The sequence below is a fragment of the Lonchura striata genome, chromosome 28, assembly GCF_046129695.1.
Source record: "Lonchura striata isolate bLonStr1 chromosome 28, bLonStr1.mat, whole genome shotgun sequence".
Classification (NCBI taxonomy): domain Eukaryota; kingdom Metazoa; phylum Chordata; class Aves; order Passeriformes; family Estrildidae; genus Lonchura; species Lonchura striata.
In genome coordinates, this window is record NC_134630.1 from 2,305,380 (window position 1) to 2,330,764 (window position 25,385).

Here is a 25,385-nt window from a genome sequence, read left to right on the forward strand (position 1 = left end):
TGGGCAGGCAGGGCTGCCCACTGGCCCTGCTGTGCCCTCTCCTCGCTGCCTTGTCCCTGCCTGTGTCCCCTCCTCGCTGCCCCAGCTGGCACTGCCACCTCCTCTCCACACGCCCAGCACAGGCTGGGGGACGGGGCCATCCTGGCACCTGTGTCCCCACGCAGGACCTCAGATCCTTCCTCCAGCCCCGGCTGGTGGCTGCAGGTCCCTGCTGGTGGCTCCCCCAGCAGGGACAAGGCTTGGATGTCACACCTGGGCAGGACAGAGCTGTACGTACCACTGGCAGCTTGCACTGTGTGAAGATGGCATGCTTAGGCTGCCTTGTGCCCCTGGGGGTCACCAGCACAGGGGACCCTTGGGGCTCTCCTCCTTTCCCTTCCTGCAGCTGCTGTGGCAGTGGGAGGATCCTGGCAGCCCCCCTGGGCACACAGGGACCTGATGGCAGTGCTGCCAGAAGGGGTGTGAGGGTGGGATTCTCTCCTGGAAAGCAGCACAAACCCAAGGAGGGGACACTGCCTGTCTGCACTACTTGCTGAGGGAGCCTGCAGGGCTCAGCCACCTCTCTGGCTGCCTCCAGGAAGGGTGTAAAAAGGGACAAGCATGGGAGACCAAAACGAACATGGTGCCAACTCTGCCTAAGCCCTGCCCCACCCTCGGTCCTGCCTGGGATCCGTGAGCAGCAAGTACAAGGTAGAGTGGGACCACCGAGAGGTCACGGCTGGGGCATGTCTGTAGGAGATTGGAAAGAACAGAACCAAAAAGTAAAAACTTGAAATAAAAAAAAAAAATCAAAAGGAAGGGGAAATTAAAAAAGAAGACAGGAAAAAATATACATGTTATGAAAGGCAAAAAATTACAAACTGAAGAGAGGCACAAAGGACTCCAACATCAAGGCACAGCAAGGCCAGCAGAGAGGAGCACAGGCAGGCACAGCCCCCGACGCGTGTTACACAGCTCTGCAGAGAGAAAGGGGTTAACTTGCCCCGGGGCAGGAGCATGCACTGCGGGATGCGGACAGAGCAGCCACCCTCCTCTCCTTCCCTCCCTGCCGTGGGGGCACACACGTGTGGAAGGCAGCGAGCGTGCCCTGAGCGTGCCGCGGGCAGGGCAGCTCCAGGCTCAGAATGCACAGGGCTCCAGCCTGCGTGGGACAGCAGTGCAGGCAGCGGGGCTGGGGCATCCCGCTGCCCTCGCACGGCTCCCGTGGTGCCAGGGCTTTGCCAGCTGCCACAGCAGCACATCGGGCACGCCGAGGGGAAAGCAGCGGGCTCTGTGCAGAGCAGCCCTTGGAGACCGCAGGGCTGGGCCCCTCTGGGACATTCTCTAGGGGGATTCTGTCACTTGGCTGGCCAAGCACTGAGCACAGGACGGCACAGGCGTCCCCGCGGGGACCGGCATGCAGCACACGCGGTGGCAGCGGGGGACAAGGGAGAGAACAGCAGGGATGGATGCAAAAAAGGCAAAAAAAAAAAAAAATAAAAAGGACATCGATAGCCTTGGGTTGGTCCCCAAGGCTACAGGGGAGAGAGACAGTGCGAGGCACCACAGCACGTCACAGGAGACAGACAGACAGACAGCCCCGTGCCGATCAGGTACGTAAAATATCACCACTCCGGGACCCTCACTGACCTCTAACTTGTTGCTCCAGGTTCAGTATGACTGAAACGGCCTGGTGTAGGATTAGCAGTTTGGTCTGCGGTTTTTCGCTGTTTAGGTGCAGTTGGCACATGCGTCCGAGCTCCTTAAAGGCCTCGTTGATGTCACGAACCCGCAGGCGCTCACGGGCATTATTGGCGACCCTCCTTTCTCTCTCTCTCTCGGCTTTTTGCTCTGGGGGAAGAAGATCGTCCTCCTCATCCTCATCTTGACTAATGGTTTAAAATAAGAACGAGACAGGGACATTCCTCGTGTGCACTCTCAGCACTGGTCAACTCACAGACAACAAACACACGGTGACGCACCAAGATGCCGAGCCCCCCGTGTGCCCTGTCAGGACCTGCTGTGCCAGGTCCTGTGCCAGGTCCACGTGCAGGGACACACAGGGGCTTCGGAGAGAAGCAGTTAAGGCTCTTCTTCTGCCTCTTTTTTGTTTTCTTTTGTTTTTTAAACAGCAAAGAAAGAATCCACAATGTGATTAAGGCCCGAACTTGTTGCCAGAAGAGTGCAGGGCAGCCCAGACAAGGTGAAGGACAACAGTGGAACTCCCAGCTGGAATCTGGGAAGATGCAGCCCTCTGCCTCCAGGCCAGGAGTGGGGCTGGTGCTGCCTCTCTGGGCACCATCACCCTGCTGAGGTCTCCAAGCTGGTGGCAAGGCTGCAGAGCAGCCAACACACTGAAGGACTCCACCTGAGCCACTGACTCCTCTGGCTGGATGTGACAGAGATGCCCCAAGGCAGGGAAGGAGTCAAACCTTGTCTGACTGGGGTTGAGCACTTGTTCCTTCTCTGCACGGCCCCAGGTGCCCGCACAGGCAGGTGGGGGAAGAGGTGCACCCCTCTGCTTTAGGAGCATGAGGGTGCCCTGAGGCCACAGGGACAGAAGCCAGCAGGAGGGTGGCAGGGACCCTTCTCCCTGGGGCAGTAGCAGGAGCCCAGGCTGTGTGAGATCACACCAGGCTCCAGGGTAAGCAAGGGCTGGGGGGTCTGTGCCACAAATGACCCCAGGCCAAGCCCAGTGCCTGGTGGGTCCTGGCAGCTGAACCCCAGCCCAAACACTCCTGACCTGGGAACAGAGAAAGTGAAGGGAGAGACCTGTTCAAAGAGCACCTTGTTCTGTTCCGGGAGGGTTTCAGCTCCTTCTTCTCCTCTTCTGAGTTATCTGCCACTGATGTGTTCTCCTCATCCTCCTTCTCTTCCCTCTTTATTTCGCTCGTTCCTGAGGAGACGCTGCTCCGGCCCAGCCCCCCCGACAAGCCTGCAGAGAGAGCAGAGCCACATGCAGAGCTTGAGGGGCCTGACCCACAGAGGAGGCTGGGGGGTCCCCAGGCTCTGCTCCTGCAGTGGCATCCCAGTCTCATCCTGCATTGCTGCTCCACAGATGTGAGGGTGCTGCCTCTGCCCTGCTGACACTCCCGTTCTCCCTCTTACTTCCCTTACTTCCAATTTGGGAACCAACCTACTCAGCAGAGCACTGAGAACTGTGCATCCACACCTGGCAGGGGAACAGGAAAATACAGTCAAGCATGTAGGGTTAGATGAGAGACTGGGCAGGAATTGTTCCCTGGCAGGGTGGGCAGGCCCTGGCACAGGGTGCCCAGAGCAGCTGTGGCTGCCCCTGGATCCCTGGCAGTGCCCAAGGCCAGGCTGGACAGGGCTGGGAGCAGCCTGGGACAGTGGGAGGTGTCCCTACCATGGCAGGGGTGGAAGGGGATGGGATTTAAGGTCCCCTCCAAGCCAGACCATTCTGGGACTCTGTGAAACCTCTGGAAAAGGCCCCAAGTAGAAACTGCCCTGTGAATGCTGCAAGGAAGCACCAGCCTTGTGGGACACCCACCCCCTCCCAGGCTGCACAGGCCTGGACCCAAGCCCCACAGGTGCCTCCCCACACCCCCCAGCAGTGACCCTTAGCACAGGTGAGCCCTGTGAACAGGTGAGCCCCAAAACCAGAGCTGCCTTACCACTGTACGTGTCCTGCTGCCTGCTGAGGTCCGGGAGTGAGCTGGGCTGTGAGGGAAGTGTGACATGGTTGTGGAGCAAGCTGGGGTTGCTGGACAACCCATCTTCAGGGTGGCCTCCTCCCACCTGCAGCACAGGGAGCAGAGTGAGCCTCGGGGAGGGATGTGGCAGCAGGCAGTGGGGACATCACCTGAGCAGTCACCCCAGGACAGCCCCGGGCTCAGGGACCGGGCTGAGGCACAGCTGTGTGCTCCCCTCACCCTCGCAGCCCTGGAGCTCCGGAATGCAGGAGGGAAGAGCCAGCCTGCTCCTGCACCAGCCCTCTGGGACCGTGCTGGGGACCCTGCTCTGAGCAGGAGCTGCACCCAGCCCGCGGCTCCTGTCACTGCTGTCCCCCACCCCGAGGAAAAGCCCCTCTGTGGCCGCTGCCAGGCCAGCACAGCAGCCAGGACACGGGTCCTGTGTCCACTGAACTCCACTGTGACTGCCACCTCCCCAGTGCCACGGGAGCAAGGGCCATCCCAGCAATGTGAACTTGGCTCCAAGGGGGCTGGAGGCAAAGGGTGAGGGGCCCCTCTGAGCCCAGGGCCCTGAGGCAGTGCCACACCGGCTGGACTGACAGGCAGAGCCAGCCCTGCTGGCTCCCCAGCTGGCAGCAGCTACAGAGCACACGTCTCATTCCCTGCTCAGGAGCAGAACCCAGGAGCCTGGAAAGGGATCACAACTGGTTCTCTGGAGACTGCAGAGGTGTCACTGCTGCAGCAGGCAAGCAGCTCTGCCAAAAATGTGCTGCTGTGGTCACCAACCTCTAGAAAAGGGGGGACCCAGGTGACCCTGCATGGCACCCCAGCATCCATGTGCCCAGGGCACCCTGGATCCATCACATTCCCTGCAGCTGGAATGAGCCTCACACACCAGCACTCCCCATGTGCATGGAGGGATGTGGTGCCTGCTCAAACCATGCAGAATTCCAGGTGACACCTGGCACTCCTGTGCCCACTGGATCCCTCTTCTCCTCCCTGCATATTCCAGGGATGCCTGGAAGTTGTTTTGAGGGGTTTTAAATCATGTTGCAGGGAAAGAAGAGCAGCTCTCTCACCATCTCTGCCTGCCCTGAGAAGGGCCACAAGGGAAGGGCACACAGAGCTGGTGCCAAGGCTGCACTCAATGCTCACAGAGCAGCTGTGGCTGCCCCTGGATCCCTGGCAGTGCCCAAGGCCAGGCTGAACAGGGCTTGGAGCAGCCTGGGACAGTGGAAGGTGCCCCTGCCATGGCAGGAGGTGGAACAAGATGAGCTTTGAGGTCCCTCCAACCCAAACCACTCTGGGATTCTATGACTCAGCTCTCCCTTGCAGGAAGATGGGAAGTGACTTGTGTGACTCTCCCCCATGCAATGCTGCCAGCACCTGACCCAAGCTGGACCACACTGAGCTGCTCTTGCACCAAAGGCAATGTCCCTCTGAATGCCATGTCACACCACAGGTGACACGTGTCCCCAGCGTGCCCCTGCCAGCTGCCACACTGCTCCCACACTCACCAGACTCGGGTGCCTGCTCCCCAGGGCCATGACTGAGGCGGGGAAGGCCTGGCCCAGGCTGCCCACGGCAGCACTGTGTGCTGGTGCTGAGCCCAGCAGCCCGTGCATGTCCCCGTGGTTGCTGGGCATGGCAGAGGTCTGGCCCACGGCGTGGTTCCTCAGCACGTGGATGGCTTCATCCAACCTGTCTTCCATTTTGTTTTGCTGGAAGGGCAGGACAGAGACAGGTCTGTGTTAAGTGCCCTATCCCTGAGGTGTCCAAGGCTGGATGGGGCTTGGAGCACCCTGGTCTAGCAGAAGGTGTCTCTGCCTATGGCTTTATGATCCCTCCCAATCCAAACCTTTCCACGATTCCAGTCCAATTCCAGGACTGCAATCCCATGAAGCCAGCAGCCCCCTGCTGCTCTGCACTACGGAATGGCTGGTGGCAATCCTGGGCTCAGGAGCCACAGGGCAGGGATGGGGAGAAATAAAATAACCCCCCCAGCCAGTGCCATTCCCCAAAGCACAACGGGTCACGAGTGGAACTGCTCAGGGCAGGGAGGCAGAAAGCTGCCAGGAATGCCTTGGGCTGGGCCTGGGCTGGGGCAGGGTGCCAGGCTGCTGGGGACTCCAGGTCAGGGATGCAGCACTGGGCTCTGCTCAGCTGCTGCTACCCAAATATCCATCCCTGGCCAACAGCTGAGTCTGATTCCAGGCGTTCAGGGGAGAGGGCACCACCCAAAAACCCTTCACCGCCAGGCCCCGAGGGACAAGAGAGGAGAACCCCGAAGTTTTGGTGCCACTCACCAAAGTGTGGAGGCTCCCTTCGTAACTGGGAGATAAGGCACCCGCTCCGCCCGCCCGCGGCCACTGCGACGAGCCTGGGGAGAAACCAAGCAGAGCTGGGGAACGGCCACGGCTGCCGCTAGATGGGGCTGGAAGCTGGGACACCGGCGGCACCGGGAACACCGGCGGCACCGGGAACACCAGGAACACCGGCGGCACCGGGAACACCGGGCACACCGGGAACACCGGGCACACCGGGAACACCGGGTACACTGGGTACACCGGGAACACCGGGAACACCGGGAACACCGGCGGCACCGGGAACACCGGGCACACCGGGCACACCGGGAACACTGAGTACACCGGGTACACTGGCGGCACCAGGCACACCGGCGGCACTGGCACCGGGAGCACCGGGCACACTGGCGGCACCGGGCACACTGGCGGCACCGGGAACACCGGGCACACCAGGCACACCAGTGGCTCCGGGAACACCGGGCACACTGGGCACCGCAGCGGCACCGGCACCGGGAACACTGGACACCGCAGCGGCACTGGGAACACTGGGTACACCGGGCACACCAGGCACCGCAGCGGCACCGAGCACACCGGGCACACAAGGCACCGCGGTGGCACTGGCACTGGGCACACTGGGAACACTGGGCACACTGGGAGCACCGGGAACACTGGGCACACCGGGCACCGTGGCAGGACACCGGGCACACCAGCACACTGGGCACCGCGGCGGGACCGGCACCGGGAACACCGGGAACACCAGGCACACTGTCGGGACCGGCACCGGGCACACCGGGCACCGCAGTGAGACACCGGCCACCGTGACAGCACACCGGGCACCGTGCTGGCACAGCGCTGCTCAGGCCACACCAGCACCACCCGGCCCTGCTCAGGCACTGTGGCACCACCCAGCCCTACACAGGCTACCTTGGCACTGCACAGGCACTGTGGCACTGCGTGGCACTAAATGGATCACCACAGAGATGTGTGGCACTGCACGGACGCTGGCACTGCGTGGCACTGGGAGCTCTGCTCTGGCTCAGCCCTTCTGGCCTCGAGAGCTGTCCCAGTGTCCCCAGTCCCAGTGACTCGCTGTGACCTCGGGGCAGGTTGTGCTGCACCCCAGGCACAGGGAGCTCTGCTGGGCACAACGGGACCTGTCCTGCCTGAGGGGACCAGGAATGGGCCTGCAGCAGGTGCTGAACATGGGTTTTAACCACTCGGCTGCTTCCCAGTTCCCACTGCACTTCTCCCACGGGAGGCAAATCCAGCCACAGCCTCTCTGAGATGGGACACGCAGGGACAGGGCCAGGAAGGGCAGAAGGTCCCGGGGTTGCTGCCAGCTCTGGGCTGAGGTTTGGGGCTGACCTGGGAAATTTGCTGCCTGGGAGCTCCCCAAAGCAAACCCCACCCCCCTTACCCTTCACTCACCTGCGAGGCCCTGCGGGGACCCGACCGGGGTGGAGGGGTTGGAGGAGAAGTTATTGCTAGAGTGGTCGGGGGAGTAAATCTGCAGGGACAGAAGGGGGAAGGTCAGCAGTGCCACCCTGAGCTAGCTGTCCCCTCCCAGTGGCACCCACCACCTGCTGGGACCTCCCTTCCCAAACCCACAGCCAGCACAAAGACCGAGCCCAGTTCCCCCCAGTTCCCCCATTAACCCTGGAGTCTCTCTATCCCCACTGTCACCACCCCTGAGTGCAGCCTCTGCTCTTTGGGACCCCTCTCAGGAGGAAGCAGGAGCCCTCAGGAATTGTTGCAGGCTGCACTGTCAGCACCCCTCTGCCACCCTGCAAGGATCACTGAAGGGGACAGAGGCAACTCTGCTAACCCAGTGAGACCAGTGCCCTCCAGTGTGAACCAGCACACAGGGCAAGGACTACTGGGACCTGCAAGTCCTGGCACAAGCTCTGTGTAGGGTGGTCTTGGCAGGGCAGCACCAGGCTGGGAGGGCACAGAGCAGGAAATGGGGCTGCAGGGCCGCTGTAACCTGCAGTGCCTCAGTTTCCCCATCCACCAAAAGGTGCCAGCACTGAGATGACGGCACATGGAGAGGGGAAAACCCCTCCCTCAGAGGCTGCTGTGGATTTGGGGCGCATTCACCAAATGTGCCCATGTTCCCTGATGGGTAGAGGGTCCCTGCAGCAGCAGGACTGGGACTGGGTCAGGACATCCCAAACTCTTACCGAGGCCAGAGCCTTCCCAAGCGCGTCTCCGGAGCTCCCGGCTGTGGTTCCTCTGTTACCTGCCAAGAGAGACACGGATGCCACTGCCAAGGCCCCAGACCCCAGCAGGACACAGTACCCTACAAGACCTTCTTTGGGGACACATGCTCTGGGGTGGACATTTTCTGCTTTTAGTGCTTTGCATGAAAATTAAATGTTTGTCCAGCTTAGAGCAGATTGGATATGGGGCACCTTCTCCTGGAAGCCACCAAGGGGCTGCAGGGACATCTCCCCAAGCTCTGGGCTGGAGGTATAGTGCCACCAACAGCAATCAGACATCTCTGCTGCAGCACAGCCATTGCCATGGGGCATCTCAAACCCCAGCAAAACCACCAAGGAGGCACTGGAAGATCCTGGAGGTCTTTTCCAACCTTAATGATACTCTCATTCTGTGAATCCCAAACTTGCTTCTCCATAGAAAAACAAGGTTTTTTTTCCTACAAGTCTATGTCAGGATCCTCATTTCCTGGGGAGTATGAGCTCATTTCAGTAACAGGCTCAGCAGGGTCAGAGATTAAAGCACTTGGGGGGTTAACGTGGTATCCAAACTCAGCAAAAACATTCCCATTCTGGATCTAGGGGAGCAGCTTCACACAGCTGTAAACCCATCCCACAACCCATCTAAGTGACAGCACCTCCAGGAGATAACAGCAGAGCTGCTGGGCTTCTCCCAGACCCACCCCACGAGCTGTAAAGCCCCAGCCCAGCACCCAGGTGCTGCAGCCAGAACCTCCCTGTGCCTCTTCCCCGGGCAGGGACTCCAGGCCCAGGTGACACACGAGGGACCAAAGGTGTCTGGTGTGTTGGATGCCTCAGGCACCAGTCTGCACCAGCCCTGGCGTTCCAGGTGAGCCTGTGGCGGGCCGTGGAGCGAGGGGTCACTCTGAGACTGGCCATACCCATGATGGTGTCCGTGCCGCTGATCGGGGGGGTGTGACTGGACACTCCGTACGCCGTGGTGGCCGAGGAGAAGCCGGACACGGAGGGGAGCCCGCCGTTCACCTCTCCTGAATGCAGCTGGTAGTTCTGGCAGGGAGGGGAGCGCGGTGAGAGGGGCCCTGCAGAAGCTGTGGGGCTCAGCAGCTGGGGCAGGACCCAGGTGGCTCGGGCCCACAGCCAGGGGAGAAGGTGGCAGGGAGGTGACACGGGGACACGTTACCATGCGTTCGTGCTGGTGTAAACTGTTGAAGCCACTGGACTGAGGGAGTGGGGAGGAGGAGCTGCCCAGCATGGCACCGTAACTCGACTGGCTCATGGCACCTGGGGAACTCCACAGGTCTGGTGAGTTATGGAGTCCATCTGCAAGGAACCCAGAGCTCAGTGGGGCAGGGACAGCAGCCCCCAGCCCCCAGCCCCCAGGGGGGAACAGGTCAGCCCTGGCTGAGGCGCTGGGACTGTCCCCACCATGTTCTGCCTGTGCTGAGCATCACCCACTGAGCAAATCAGGACAAATTCTCTGGGACAGCTCCTGGAGCCCAGCGAGGGCTGGAGCTGTGCCAGGCCTTGGCATGGAGCTCAGGGAAAGGTCCTTCCCCCCGAGGGTGCTGGCACTGCCCAGGCTCCCCAGGGAATGGTCCCGGCCCCGAGGCTGCCAGAGCTGCAGGAGCGTTTGGACAGCGCTCTCAGGGCTGCTCAGGGTGGGGCTGTTGGGGGGTCTGGGCAGGGACAGGGGCTGGGCTGATGATCCCTGGGGGTCCCTTCCAGCTCAGGATATTGGATGATTTTGGGGCTGCATTGTGTCTCATGCGCTCCTGCCCTGAGCTCCTCCAGATGTGCAGCCCCTCTCATGGTCTATAACACACAAGGCTTCCCCTGCTCTGCCTGGCTTGTGGATCACAGGGCTGGGAATAACTCACCTGACATGTAAAAGGCTCCAGGATACACAGTGCTGGGAGGTTTTGAGGGAGTATATCCAGCTGGATCCCTGCTGTAGTCATCACCTGAGTTGGATGGATACACCTGTGGGACAGGAAAGGGCTTGAGGAGAAGAGCTTGCTCGGTCCATGGCTCCACACTCTCACTGTGGCTGCTCCCAACTCTGCACACCTTAAACTTCAAACCTCAAACTTCAGCAGTGTTTGACCACCTCTCCCATGGCAACAGAGCAGCAAGTGCTTCACTCAACTGACCTGTCAAGGGATGGAGGGACAGGACACAGGGAATGGCTCCCAGTGCCAGAGGGCAGGGCTGGATGGGAGATTGGGCAGGAATTGTTCCTGGCAGGGTGGGCAGGCCCTGGCACAGGGTGCCCAGAGCAGCTGTGGCTGCCCCTGGATCCCTGGCAGTGCCCAAGGCCAGGCTGGGCTTGAGGTTCCTTCCAACCCAAAGCATCTGATGAGTTCAGGAGCTTTGCTTTGATTCATCCCACGGCAGATGTGGGGGGGGAACTGGAGCAGCTCAGCCAAAATCCTCAAAGGACACAGCCCTACATGGAGCAGAGCAGGGGACAGGGCACAGAGGACAGGGCAGAGGGCACAGATGACAGAGCAGAGTGCAGAGGGCACAGGGTTCCCTTCTGTTTGTTCCTGCCACCCTCCTTGGTCCCCAGAACTTGGCCAGCTCCAGCAGAAGTTTTGACTCTGCTCCAGTTCTGTTCTCCATGGTTATAACTTTTTCTGGGTAACCACAAAAGCCACCACTGCTGCAGTGACCCCACACTGGGGGGACAGGCTGGGCAGTGGCAGCAGGCACCCGTGTGGCCTTGGGACCCCCCTGTGCCAACCCTGCCCTCTGCCAGCTCCCGAGCACAGCCCCTGCTCAAAGCCCTCAGGAAAACCAGGCTGAGGGGAAACTGAGGCACGTAGGGCTGAGCAGCCCCTCACAGCCATTGTCACAGGGGAGGGACAACTCTCAGACAGCTCTCACACAGTTCTTGGGTCAGATTTCTGCAGCACTGCTCAGCTCTTTGATTTAACAGCACATTAAGCAGGAGAAAAAGCTTTTCCTTCCCTTCTAAATTAACCAAACCCATCCTAGAAAGCCCTGACCGAAAATCAGCTTCTGCCAGGACAAAAACAGACTTTTCTTTTTTTAAGGCAGAAATTCGACATGCAAAGAAACCAAAATGGCATTCAAAGAAACTGAAATAGCACTCAGATGATGTGAGAACTTTTGTCACAGGTTATTTTCATCTCCTTTGATTCATTCTGAAACCGATAATCTTTTTTTTTTAATCCTGCTGAAAGCAGAGGTGGGGCAGAGGCCAGACTCTGCCTGGCACACACAATTCTCTTTGGGAAGGAAACTTGCCTGAGTTTCTTTTTCCCCACAGCCAGCTGCTCCCTTCCAGCCCTTGTCCTCATCAGCAAAAAGGGACAAAAGTGATGGTGGGGAATAAAAGACACAATCAGAGAATCCTTAAGGTTGGATGACACCTCTAAGATCAAGTCCACCTATAAAAGCAGCAGCACGACCAGGTCCACCACCAACCCATGTCCTCAAGTGCCACATCTACATGTTTTTTTAACAATTCCAAGATGGTGACTCCACCATGGCCCTGGACAGCCTGTGCCAGGCTTCCTTTTGTTTAAAAAAAACAACTCCAAAGCCCCCCAGAAATCAAGGGTCAGTGGAGCTTGGAAGGGTCTGGAGCACCAGGAGAGGCTGAGGGAGCTGGGAAAAGGGCTGAGCCTGGAGAAAAGGGGGATCAGGGGGGACCTTGTGGCTCTGCACAGCTCCTGACAGGAGGGGACAGCTGGGGAGGTCAGGTTCTGCTCCAGGGAACAGGGACAGGAGGAGAGGGAACGGCCTCAGGCTGGGCCAGGGGAGGTTAAGATTGGCTATTGGGAAAATTTCTTCACTGGAAATGCTGTGAAGCATTGGAACAGACTGCCCAGGGTTGGAGGGAGTCACCATCCCTGGAAATGTCCAATCAACATGTGAATGTGGCACTTGGGGACATGGGTCAGCAGTGGCCTTGGCAGTGCTGGGGAACAGTTGGACTCCGTGACCCTTAGAGGGCTTTTCCAACCTTAATGACTCTGACTTTACAGAGAACTCATAAAATAAAGACAAAAAAAAAAGAGAGAGGGGGAAGGGCAAATCCTGACAGACACTGGCAGCTGCCCTTTGTCCCTTGCTCAAAAAAGAGAATTCCAGGCCCTGGTCCCCGGGATGCTGCTGAGTGCAGTGGGCAGAGGGAGCCACACGTGGGCTGGGGGATGGGGGAGGCACTGGAGAACGGGAATGCAGCAAATTGACTTTTCCTATAATTTGATTAAATAGCGGGAGCCGGGACAGGGAATGGAGTGCAGCACGTCTGAGAGCCCCGCGCCATCTGGCAGGGGCTGGCTCGGGGCCAGGCGCCCGGCAGCTGCACCAACAGCCGAGCCAGGAACCCAGGGAGAAAACAACGGCGATAAAATGGCAGGGATGGAGGGACCAGGCTGCAGAGCAGGGGGAGGTTCACCTTGCTGCGTGCCCACCCTGCTCCACCACCCCTGGAACATCTCCTGCAGGATCCTGGGGTCCGGGTTTCAGCACACTCCTGGCCCTGACCCCTGCTAATTGTTCCTTTTGCTGTCCAGCACAGGGGAGGCTGTGAAAAGCCAATTGCATTTTTCTGTGCAGGGAGCCAGGAGCGGGTGCGGGCACGGCGGCGGGGCTGGGCCGGAACCAGGGACAGGCCCCCTCCCCAGCCCCAGCCCCAGCCCCTGACCCCAGCCCCAGCCCCTGACCCAGTCCCAGCCCCAGCCCCAGTCCCAGCCCCAGCCCCAGCCCCTGACCCCAGCCCCTGACCCAGTCCCAGCCCCAGCCCAGTCCCAGTCCCAGTCCCAGTCCCAGCCCTTATCCCAGTCCCAGCCCCTGACCCAGTCCCAGCCCCATCCCCATCCCCAGCCCCAGTCCCATCCCCAGCCCCTGACCCAGCCCCATCCCCATCCCCAGCCCCAGTCCCAGCCCCAGCCCCAGCCCCAGCCCCAGCCCCAGCCCCAGCCCCTGACCCAGTCCCAGCCCCAGCCCCAGCCCCAGCCCCAGCCCCAGCCCCTGACCCAGTCCCAGCCCCAGCCCCAGCCCCAGCCCCAGCCCCTGACCCAGCCCCAGCCCCTATACCAGTCCCAGCCCCAGCCCCAGCCCCAGCCCCAGCCCCAGCCCCAGCCCCTGACCCAGTCCCAGTCCCAGCCCCAGCCCCTATACCAGTCCCATCCCCAGTCCCAGCCCCATCCCCAGCCCCATCCCCAGCCCCAGCCCCAGCCCCAGCCCCAGCCCCAATCCCAGCCCTCAGGCCAGCAGCCCCTGGGACCTCCAGGTGAGGTCATTTCCTCCGGTTAAAATTTGCCAGTGAGGCGAGAGCCGCTCGCAAAGCCCCAGCGTTGGGATTCGCAGAGCTTTGTGGTCTGGGGTTGTTTCTCCCTCCCTGTTTTTCTTGCTTAAATGCAGGAGCTGGGGTGGGACTTTGGGCAGACTGAGGCTAAACAGAGCAGTGACCAGACTGGGAATGCACAGCCTGAAACAGCTCCCAGGCACTGAACTCACTGTGGCAACAAAATCCTGCAGGAACCAACTTGCACAAAATCCCTGCCCAGGTTCCTCTGGCACCGCAGCTGATGTGGGGCCACATCCAGCCCTGGATTCTGTGCCCAGCCACAGCAGCCCGTGGCCAGGAGCTGCAGGGAGGCTCCAAGGGGCTCCATGCCCTGAGGGCAGCCCCAGCCCAGCACCTACTGCATAGAATCATGGAATGGTTTGGGTTGGAAAGGACCCCAAAGACCATCTCATTCCACCTCCTGCCATGGCAGGGACACCTTCACTGTCCCAGGCTGCTCCCAGCCCTGTCCAGCCTGGCCTTGGCACTGCCAGGGATCCAGGGGCAGCCACAGCTGCTCTGGGCACCCTGTGCCAGGGCCTGCCCACCCTGCCAGGGAACAATTCCTGCCCAATATCCCATCTAGCCCTGCCCTTTGGATCCTGGAGCCCCTTCAGGCTCTGTAAGGGATTTTGAGCTCTCCCTGGAGCTTCTCCTCTCCAGGGGAGCACCCCCAGCTCTCCCAGCCTGGCTCCAGAGGAGAGGGGCTCCAGCCCTGGGAGCATCTCCGTGGCTTCTTGGGACAGAAGCACTGAGCCCAAAGGCCCTGGGTTCCCAGCACAGATTCCTCTGTGCCTGTCCCTGCCTGGCACTGCTGCTCACACCCCTGAACCCCCTCATGCTGCTGCTGGCATCACTCCCTGCTCACCCACCCACCCTCAGCTCCTGCAGCCGCTGACCTCGGCGAGTTTTCAAAGCAGCTCGGGAATTACAGATTAAAGCACTTCATTTTAATAAGATGCTGATTAACCTATTTATTTTGCACGGGGTCCAGCGATAACATGGGGCGGGCTCCTGCATGGGCGAGTCAGACAAGAAAGAGCCTTTGATCCTCTGCCTTTGAGGCCACTCCTGCTTCACACTTCTCCTGCTGCCTAGGCACACATCTGTCTCCCCAGGTGTGGAAGTTCAAAAACAAACCAGGAAGCTGGAGCTCCCAGCACAGGGAGGGTGAGGGAAAAGAGGCAGAACCAGCCCATGCTCTGAAAACTGGAGTTTTGGCATCAAGGGGCAGCTGAGGCAACTGCCAGGGCAGAGATGGAGATTTAGGTTGGATGCTGGGGAAAAATTCCTTCCTGGCACAGGTTTCCCAGAGAAACTGTGGCTGCTCCTGGATCCCTGGAAGTGTCCAAGGCCAGGTTGGATGGTGCTTTGAACATCCTGGGATAGTGGAAGGCGGCCCTGGCCATGGCAGAGGTGGCACTGGATGAACTTTGATGTCCCATCCAGCCCAAACCATTCCACAATCCTATGAAAGGCCGGAGTGCAGGTGTCACTCAGACACAGGGAAGGGGCTGAGCTGTGGCAAATGCCAAGCAGCCCTTCCTGTGGGAATCAGGGCCCTCCAAGGCTCTGCCAGCAGGACAGGCCAAGCCCCAGCACTTTGAAATTCGAGGCCAATAAAGGCCATTTGTTGGGGCGATGTTTTCCTCACATGTCGACTGGGGTTTAAAGCTCCAAATTTCACACAGAAACTCGAGGCAGCGACACAGATTGTGACTCAAGGAGGTTTTCCCTGTCAAAACACAGACTGCTGGAACTGGTTTCTGCCTCATGTGGATTCACGTGGACCCTCCCAACACCCCCAGGTCTGTGAGCCGAACCTCAGTGCCCTCCTCTCCCCTCTAGCCTCTTAAAACCAGCAGCTCGGGGTCCAATCCCAAAGGCAGAGGTGTGGTGGAGGTTACAGCTGTGCACCAGCAGTCAGGGAATGCCACAGCACAGGGATGGGGGTGTTCCCTGGGAATGGGGCAGTGTCACAGCAGCTCTACTAGAGAGTGAGGGCAGGTCTCCAGCACAGCCCCGGTCAGGGGACAGAGCCGGACCCCTCCAAGCACACAAACATTCCAGCCAGGAATGCAGCCCCGGCCTCCAGACAGCTCCCGTGCTCCTGCAGGAACCCTGCAGCCCTCTCCAATTAGCTTTCCTGGAGATCCCATTACTTGCAGCCACAAAGACATTGTTCAGTTTGTTCCCCCGAACAGCCGCGGGAGCAGGGATGGCGTATTCCTGCAGGCTGCTCAGCTTTCCTGCAAAGCAGGCACACCTGGAGCGGGCTCAGCTGCCGCCCCAGCGCAAGTGCGAAACCCGAGCCGCGGTGTCGCCTTCCACAGGAGCTCCCATGGAGCCCCCCTGGCCTCCCTTCTCCCGCACGGGAATTCCCTTCCCCAGCCCGCTGAAATCCCAGCCTGCCATGCACCCAGGGTCCTCGCTGCCGGCAGCTTGAGTTTGGGAGAAATCCTGTAAAGTTTGCACGTTTTTAGGTTGGCACCCCAGCGTCAGCCAGCGCCAGTGGCCGCAAGCAGAGGCCCTTTCCCATGGGAAGGAGAACTCATTTCCCAGGGTCCTAGCTGCTGTTTGGGGTCCTAGCTGCTGGCAGAAATCCTGTGAGTTTGCAGATGTTAGCCTGGGCACCCCGCTGGGGCACAGGGAGCAGGGACGGCTCCCAGGGCACGCAAAATGGGCAACGCTGCTGCCACTTACCGAGGAGGGGAGTCCAGGAGGCACCTTCCGAACCTTTTTGGGCTGTCCATCTGTGTCAGAGAAGAGAGATCTGAGTTTTCAAGGGGTTAGAGGGAGGGGAAATGAGCTGCAGCAAAAGTCTCTGGGCTTGGAAACTACAGGTACAGACAGGGCTGAGATCCCAAATGTTCCTTGGCTAAGGAAGCATCAACAGTGAAAATGTCCAAGGATGAGTCTCTCCAAATCTTACCTGCTCCCTTTGGGGGCAGTTTTCACACCCATACAGAGATCACAGGACAGGACGGGCTTGTTGAGAGAGACTGAGCCCATAAATATAGTAACATTTAATGTTATAACCCCTCATTGGGGCTTTTTTTTGGAAACACTTTTAACTTGAAGTGGGTTTGTGGAGAGAAGATGCAGAAAGGGAACACATGCAGGGCTGGGCTACATTTTCCTTTGCTTCCTACACAGGGATAGACTTGGGAAAGCTTTACTGCTGCAGGAGACAGGGATGTGCTTCCCAGGGACAGACCCCAGCCCCTCCCTCCAGCTCCAGCTCTGGAGGGGGACTCAGTGTCCTGGGGGAAGGGGACAGTTCAGGGAGGTGGTGGGGAAATATTCAGAAGTGGCTCCAGGGGAAGCACTGGCTAAATTTAAAAAAAAATTCATTTTTTCATAATTATATTTTATTGCTACTTTATATTATTATTAATAATAATTATTTTTTATTATTTTCATAATTAAGGAAAGCCCTGGCTGGGGGGTGCAGTGTGCTGACACAGCAACCTGCCAAGCCATCCCTCCATCTGCTGGGATGTACCTCCAGAGCAGAAGTTTATCCCACAGAATGCTAGAGAATCATTTTCCAGGCTCAAGTGGCAGCACCAGAGTAGGTGCCTTTTTCTGAAAAGCACTGAAAAATGCACCCATCACTGGGTCACTTCTGGTTTCACTCATTGGGGAAAGCCCAAAATAGCAGCAAGAAAGTGGCTCTGGAGGGTGCAGGGGAACTGTGATGAGAAACACAAGTTCTGGGGAACTGGAGCTTGTGCTCCCTCTGAAGTTAAACGCACACCTGACCCCAGCCTTTGGGAGAAGCTTATTCCCAGGTCCATCCAGACATGGGCAAGCCCTGCTTGGGAACAGTGGGGCGGGCAGGGGGAGCTCCTGGAGCAAACATTCCCCGAGTCCCAGGCACAGCTCCAGCACCTCCTGCCAGCCCTGCCTGCTGCAGCTCCAGGGGGCCACCAGCCACACAAACAGCCCAGGCTTTGCCAGGAAGGACGAGCGATGTGCAGCGTGGCTGGAGGTGTTTTTACAAGAACCTCAAGCAATTTGCTGCTTTCAGCTAATCTGGCATTTTCCAGAAAGAGGGAAACCTGATTCTGAGCACCCCTTTTTTGAGGTTAGATCTCTCTCTATATATATAAAAGAGATATTTATATGCATTCCCTCCCCAAAAAAGAGGAAATGCCAAATTCATGCCAGGGCAGAGATGTCAACATCAGTCCCTCATTTCCAGCATCAATGTCCTCATTCCCAAAGGCAGATCTGACGAGGGCACCTGCCCAGGTGGCATGGTGGCACCCGGGGGACACGCAGTCACTCACCTATGCTGCTCTCAGCACCTCTCCTGCGAGGATTGTTGGGGTAAGAAAAATACTGAGACCCCCCTTTGCCCCCCGTGGGGGAAAGAGTGCTCGGGCTGGCGATTCCCATCTCGCTGGGCAGGAAACCAGGCTGCAAACAAGGAGAGAGAAAAGGCCTTCCATGGAATTACACTGGAAAATGACTCGCTGGGAGAGAACAGAGCTGCTTTGAGCCACCTTCACACCAATTCAGCTGAGGGGAAAAATAAACACGAGTCAAGGGGCCAGGAGGGAAAGCAAATCCGTAAATATGGGGGTGGAGGTAGGGGAATAGGTGTGGAGGAACAAAAGAGGCTTTCAGCTTGTGCTTTCCTGCTGGACCCCAGCAAGGAACCACTGCAAACCAGGGATGCAAACCAGCAGGTGCCATGGTGGGGGACATCGCAGTCCCACAGTCACCTTGCAGGTGCCTTGGTAGGACCAGCATGGTCCCATGCTCACCTTGATGCCCAGGAGGACAGCTTGAGCCTGATGTCACCAGCCCATGTTGTGGCCAGTGCCCTGGAATGGCTCTGCCGCTGCCCAGGGTGGTTTTCTCCCGAGTTTTATCAGGGAAAAGCCAAATCCCTCTTTGTAAAGCCAGGAAACTCCTCCCTTTGTTTATCCCGGCTGACCTTGGGCACGCTGGGAAGCAGCAGAGCCAGGGCCCAGGGTGCTCCCTCCTGGGAATGAGTCTCTCCTCCAGCACTGCCCCTCTCACCTCGGGAGGAAGTTCAGAGTATTTACATGGAGTTGCACAGGGCTGCCAAAGGGCCCTCAAGTCCCAAAAGCTCAGCTTTGACCCATCTTCCGAGGGCAACACATGGAAATAAAGGAAGATTTCAGGCTTTTGAGAAACAGGAAAGAAAAACCTTTGCTTTCAAACTCTGTCTCCTCCAGAAAGGGGTCAGGGAGGGAAAGAGGAGCTCGTGTGTTCACAGCTGGTGACATTCCTGCAATCTGTTCCACTGCTCAGGTTTCCTCTGCTCCGGACCCGCTCCGTGCGTGGCCAAGGAAAGCACCCGGAGGGATCCCGGGAGCTGCTGCCCTGCTCCTCCTGCAGGCAGGAGACACACTGGGACTTGGAGGCAATGGCCAGAGAAAGGGGTTTTCTTCCCGTTTCCTCTCCCTGGGGATGCCCCTGGAGAAGGTTCAGGGTTAAACAAAGGGGAAATGCCCTGCCAGCTCTACCCTACCAGAGCAGGGCACTTTTGGCAAGAACTTGATCCCCATCCAGGGCATCTCCAACAGACAATTTTTCATGTTTTCACAAACAAAACAAAAATCAACCCCCCTCACTCCCCCCAAACTGGAGCCAGAAGCAACAACTGCTCCGGGGGCCACAGAGGCTCCATTGGCCTCCCCCAACCCCCCACAAGGGGGTTTTGTCTCCTCTCCACATCAAGTGGGATTTGCCACCCGATCCCCAGCCCTGTGCCCGCCTCTCCCGGGGCCTCTCCAGCCATTTGCCCCCCCATTTCTGTTACCTTATATTCCCCCTCCTCCACGAAAGCCCAGCAAAACCATCACATCCAAAAGCAACACTTGGCACCGGGCCCGCTTTTCTTTGAGCAGCTTCAGTGGTAAATGAAATCCACTCTGGCACAGCCAGCACAGCTGCTCCAGCAAAGGAAACATCCTCACTTCAGAGAGGAGGAAATTATGACAAATTTGTGTAAAATTAAAACATGTAATATGTGTGTGTGTACATGGACAAAATAAAAGCTGTCCGGCCAAAAGCTCCTCCCTTGGCTCCGGTGCTGGGACTGCTTCCCCAGGGCCACGCCGGGCACTGAGGGGGCACTTGGAGCCACACATCAAAGGGAGGTGCTCACTCCTTCCCAAAAAACTATTTCTGGATGCTGCTGGCAGCAGGGGAGGTTATCTCAGGGCTGCTCCACTGTGTGCCAGGCTCAGATTGACACCTGTGGTATTCCCCACAGGAAGCAAAGTTGTTGCCCCAGCAGAGCCCCGGGGTTCACATGGGGTGACCCAACAGGGCTGGGCTGTGTCTGCAAGAGCTGGCTCTGGTATGCTGGGTCCCTTACAGGACTGTGGAGATCATGGAGTCCCAGAAGGATTTGGGTTGGGAGACCTTAAAGCCCATCCAGTATCACCCTGCCACGGCAGGGACACCTTCCACTGTCCCAGGCTGCTCCCAGCCCTGTCCAGCCTGGCCTTGGGCACTGCCAGGGATCCAGGGTGGGCACCCTGTGCCAGGGCCTGCCCACCCTGCCAGGAACAATTCCTGCCCAATCTCCCATCCAGCCCTGCCCTCTGGCAGTGGGAGCCATTCCCTGTGTCCTGTCCCTCCAGGCCTTGTCCCCAGTCCCTCTCCAGCTCTCCTGGAGCCCCTTCAGGCTCTGCCAGGGGCTCTGAGCTCTCCCTGGAGCTTCTCCTCTCCAGGGGAGCACCCCCAGCTCTCCCAGCCTGGCTCCATGGCAGAGGGGCTCCAGCAGCTCCATGTCCTGATGCTGCCCCAGGGCTGGACAGAGAGCTCCTGCTGCAGGTCCTGCATCAACAGCCCCACCATAAAACCAAAGCTCCACCTGACAGTCACTCAAATGATGCTGCAGCTGGGACACACTGCTGCAGAAGGAGAGGCAAAGGCCAGGGCAGGCAGTGGAGGGGGAAGGAGCCTCTGGAACGTTCCCCTGCCCACAGCCAGCCTGGCACAGGGAAAGGTGTTGCTTGGATCTGACTCCCTGGAACTCCCCAGCAAGGCAGCGTGGCTGGGTCAGGGCTGATCAAATACAAACCAGGAGTAACAATAACAAAACGAGTGAGGCTGGAGAAGATTGGGAAGGAAGTGAGAAGCTTCTACAACCATAATTTTCTACCCTCTGACAACTCTTCTGAGCCAGCAGCACACACCAGTATGAATCCCCAACACTCCACAGTGGTTTTGGAGCAGAGCAGAGGCTTCCCAGGACCCCTGAATGGAGCTGAGATGTAAATCTAGGCTGGTTTTCATTACCAGACTCTCAGTCTCAGGAGCCAGTAAATGAAACAGAAAATCTCACTGCATTTTATCATTACCTGGTTTAGTCCTGGCATCCCTGTGTCTCTTCCAAACGTGGAGTATGAGGCTCTTTCACTGCTCTTCCCTGCAGAAGGAGAAAAGACAAGGTTTGGGGTAAGAGGGAAGTGGGTTTTTTTTTTTGCCCCCAGGCACCTGGATCCTGCCAAGGATTCTGTTGCCATGAGGCAGCTCACCCTGCCCTCCCATGAAGGGACAACCTGAAAAGCTTGTGCTGAAGCAGGAGCTGCTTTAAGCTCACAGAGAGCAGGTCCAAAATCACTAAATGGGAGCTGCAGCAGCACAGGGAAGTGCTGGTGGCCATGGAAACTGGCAGTGCCAGCCTGAGCCAAAAGCTCCCTGCAGACACTGAGACCCGGCCAGCTGGGCTTGGCAGGGGCAGAGGTGAGCAGAGCAAGGGCAGGACAAGGGAGCAGACCCAGGGGTGCTTCCCAGACAACAGGAAACACAATCCCAGCAAACGGGAGATGAGCTCCTGCTCCACACAGGGCACTGGGCACCTTCTTCCTCTCTCCTGGGGGAGGCTCAACTTCCCAGAACTGCAGCTCCCCACAGCCAGCTGGGATCTGTGCGGGCACAGCCCTGTGCCAGCAGTGTCCCTGTGAAGCTACAGGTTCCCAGAAGGATTTGGTTTGCAAAGGACCATAAAGCCCATCCAGTGCCACCCCTGCCATGGCAGCGACACCTTCCACTGTCCCAGGCTGCTTCCAGCCCTGTCCAGCCTGGCCTTGGGCACTGCCAGGGATCCAGGGGCAGCCACAGCTGCTCTGGGCACCCTGTGCCAGAGCCTGCTCACCCTGCCAGGGCAAAATTCCTGCCCAATCTCCCATCCATCCCTGCCCTCTGGCAGTGAGAAGCCATTCCTCCTTGTCATGGCACTCAGCATCAATGAGGGCTTCTCTCACAACCACCTCACCATGCACACATGCAGCTGAAAATCAAGTTTTGAAGGGCCAAAAAAAAAAAAAATGGAGCCCAGATACCTGCTGGGATGCTCCCTCTCCAAAACATCCTGGCACTCTCCTGCCTCATGGTCACTGCCCCAGCCAGCAGCACCCAGCGGTGCCAGGACAGCAAAGACTCAAGGAAGGCAGGAAGGGAATGGTTCTGTGCTGTGCTGCAGCAGCTGGAGGCACAACAGTGTCCTGTGGGATTCTCTCCATCCCTCTAAAGCAAAACCCGACACTTCTAGTGGGGAACAGGCACTCCACCAGCCCCCACCCCCGTCCTGGAAAGGGGATCACAGATCACATCCTGCCTCTGCTTGGCTTAGTGAGCAACATTGGGAGGGGCAGGCTTTTGCCAATCTACTCAGCCTGAAGCCAGCCCCAAGGCCACTGAGATGCAGGTTAATGCACTGGGCAATGCTGGGGCTGGCAGGACCCTCCCCACACCACTGAGAGGTTCTGAGGAGCAGATGAAGAGGGGAGGGGAAGCAAAATGCCTCAAAACATCCCCTCTGAAGCACAGGGCCCAGAGAATGCCAGAGTGGGTTGGGTTGAAAGGGATCTTAAAGCTCATCTCATTCCAAGCCCCTGCCACGGCAGGGACACCTCCCACTGTCCCAGGCTGCTCCCAGCCCTGTCCAGCCTGGCCTTGGGCACTGCCAGGGATCCAGGGGCAGCCACAGCTGCTCTGGGCACCCTGTGCCAGATGGGAAGAGAGAAGAGGCTGCTCATTTTGCAACCTTACCATGGAGGTCTTGTACTCAACCCAAAAACTTTAAGAGTGGATTCTCCCACTATGACCCCCAGGCCCCAGACCCCCATTCCTGCAGCCTCCCCCTCTCCCTCCATCCAGTGACAGCCGGGCCTGGGTGCTGCTGCCATTTCCTTTCAGAGGCTTAAACGTTAAGTAAACCAAGGTCAAAATGTCAGAGGATGGATCTCCTAAATGACCTAATTTCTAAAAGAGCTTAAGAGCTCGATCCACCACAGCACCAGCCACGCGCACAAAGGACACAGCAGGTTGTGGCATCAGGCAGGTTCTGATTACTCCAGGGTAATGCCAGGGGGGTGGGCTGGACAGCAACAGCCAGGTCTCCCATCTGATAACACATTGCTGTTTCCATGTGTGACTGCAGTGGGGAATCACGGAATGGTTTGGGTTGAAGGGACCCTAAAGCTCACCCAGTTCCACCCCTGCCATGGGCAGGGGCACCTTCACTGTGCCAGGGTGCTCAAACCCCATCCAGCAGCCTCTGCCATTACCAGAGAACTTGAGCTGAACCAGGGGACTCCTGGACATGTGTGAGAAGGTGAAGGGACACTGGGCAATCCCCAGCCATGTGAAGTTTAAAAGGCCAAGAGTCAGATCCTGCCCAGGGATGGGGCAGCCCGGGATGCAGGGACAGACTGGGAATGAGAGGCTGGAGAGCAGCACCGTGGGAAGGGACCTGGGGGTCCTGGTCAGCGGCAAGTTGGATCTGAGGCACCGCTGAGTCCTGGCAGCCCAAAGGGCCGCCCTGTCCTGGGGGCAGCAGGCCAGGGAGGGATTGTCCCACTCTGCTCTGCCCTGGGGCAGCCTCAGCTCCAGTGCTGGGGGCACTTTGGGCACCACAAGGTCAGAAGGAGCCAAAGCTGTTGGAAAGTGTCCCAAGGAGGGACACGGAGCTGGGGAAGGTCTGAGGAGCGGCTGAGGGCACTTGGCTCGTTCAGCTGGAGCACAGGAGATGAGGGGAGGCTCCTCGGGGCTGCAGCTCCTCCCGAGGGGAGGCAGAGGGGCAGGGGCTGAGCTCTGCTCTGGGACAGCTCCTGGAGCCCAGCGAGGGCTGGAGCTGTGCCAGGCCTTGGCATGGAGCTCAGGGAAAGGTTCTTCCCCCCGAGGGTGCTGGCACTGCCCAGGCTCCCCAGGGAATGGTCCCGGCCCCGAGGCTGCCAGAGCTGCAGGAGCGTTTGGACAGCGCTCTCAGGGCTGGGCAGGGTGGGGCTGTTGGGGGGTCTGGGCAGGGACAGGGCTGGGCTGATGATCCCTGAGGATCCCTTCCCACTCAGGATATTCCAGCCACTGCCAGCTCTGCACTGCTCCAAACCCACAACCTTCTCTGGATGTCTCTCATTCTTCACTCAGCATCTGCTGCACCCTTGGGTCTGTGGGTGTCCCATGGGATGGGGGACATTAGGAAAGAGAAGGCAGCCCTGGCCAGCCCCACCTCCTGCACCCTCCATCATCACATAACAAGGGAAAAAACAGCAAAAAACTCAGCAACAAAGATTTTACATTTAAGTGTCTATGAAAAGAAGGCAGAAGAAAGAACAGCAAACTTTTCTGCATTGGAATGTACCTAAACCTGCTGAAATTCAAAAGGTGCACAAGCTGGGCAAGGAAAGGCTGACCTTGCCAGCAGAAGGAGCTGTTTCTGTGGGCATGCAGATGGCACAGGTGGCAACCAACCCTGTCACCCCTTGGCAGCCACAGCCCAGGGCACCAACCAAGAAAGGTGGAAAAGCCCCAGGAAGGAGACAAGGAGCAGGATGGAGAAGAGTCTCAGTAACTTGGGAAAAACCCACCAGGAATTGTCCCAAACCCCATCTTGGTCCCAGCAGAATGACTGAAATCCTGCAGATGAACGTGGGAGGAAGAGGAGGAGATAGTGGGAATAAATCCCTCGAAAAGGAAAGGGGATTCCTTTGGAAAGGAGGTGAAGCACAGTGGAGGCACCTCGAGTCAGTGCAGCCAGACACTGGCTGAGAGCATTCAGCATTTCCAGATCTTTCTGGCATCCCCCTCCTGCCTTTCCCCCTGCCAGCTCCTTCTGCCCCTCATCTGCCTGTGCTGCCTGCAGCCCTGCCTAAGGAGCCTTTCCCAGCCTCTCTCCTCTCCCAGCATGTTCCCTCTTGCAGGATCTGGCTGTGTGGGGCTCTGGGGAGCCTCCCCCAGCCCTGCCTTCACCCAGGGCTTTTCCAGAGGAGCCCCCCACGCCTTTTGTGCCGCTCCTCCCAAGTGCACATCTGCTTCTGAGCTTGGAGATGAGGTGGAAAAATAAAAACTGCTCTTCCCAGAGGTTCTCACCCGCTCTGGCAGTGTCAGGGATTGGCTTTGGCACTCTGGATCATGGCAGCATCTCACCTCCACTGGAGCAAACTGCTTTTACATAAACTCATGGGTTTGCCATTTCACAGACCACAGAATCACAGAACAGCCTGAGTTGGAAGGGATCCACAGGGATCACTGAAGTCCAACTCCTGGGTCTGCACTTGACAGCCCAAGAAAAAATATTTAAATGCTGCCTACAAGTTTTTCCAGCACCCACTGGAAGAACCAGTGCCCCCACATCACCCCAGCCCCAGCACAGCTACCACCCACCATGCACCTCCCCCAGCCCCACACTGCTAATTCCATTAGAATTCCATTAGAATTCTGGCCTGGGGGAAAAGGGGAGGCAAAACACAGCCAGGGATTAAAAACGGGGAAGAAAAAAAGAAGTTAAAAAAACAGGAGCAGCAGCAACCCCCTGATTAAACCCATTGTCCAGGAAGACCCGAGTCTACAGGCACTGACAATACCCACCCGATTAGGAACACTGCTCTGAAAGGCAGCTAATTACTAGAAATAATTACTAGAAAGAAATCTG

The 25,385-nt window shown here is 58.3% G+C and overlaps 1 protein-coding gene across 3 annotated transcripts in view; it reads right to left on the reverse strand.

Annotated features, from left to right (window-relative positions):
• Positions 1-25,385, reverse strand: part of TCF3 (transcription factor 3) — an 84,699-nt gene that overhangs the window by 10,117 nt on the left and 49,197 nt on the right. The window contains exons 6-18 of one of the 3 annotated variants that reach the window (XM_021528224.2): positions 20,812-20,879; positions 17,755-17,884; positions 16,163-16,212; positions 10,014-10,116; positions 9,317-9,456; positions 9,057-9,183; positions 8,119-8,177; positions 7,367-7,445; positions 5,942-6,015; positions 5,153-5,356; positions 3,618-3,741; positions 2,767-2,914; positions 1,630-1,868 (exon numbers count right to left, since the gene is read on the reverse strand). In XM_021528224.2, coding sequence (XP_021383899.1) covers positions 1,630-1,868; positions 2,767-2,914; positions 3,618-3,741; positions 5,153-5,356; positions 5,942-6,015; positions 7,367-7,445; positions 8,119-8,177; positions 9,057-9,183; positions 9,317-9,456; positions 10,014-10,116; positions 16,163-16,212; positions 17,755-17,884; positions 20,812-20,879 — 1,545 coding nt within the window. Of the gene's footprint in view, positions 1-1,629; positions 1,869-2,751; positions 2,915-3,617; positions 3,742-5,152; positions 5,357-5,941; positions 6,016-7,366; positions 7,446-8,118; positions 8,178-9,056; positions 9,184-9,316; positions 9,457-10,013; positions 10,117-16,162; positions 16,213-17,754; positions 17,885-20,811; positions 20,880-25,385 lie in introns of those variants that run through there. The other 2 variants (XM_021528227.3, XM_021528226.2) reach the window with 2 other exon arrangements.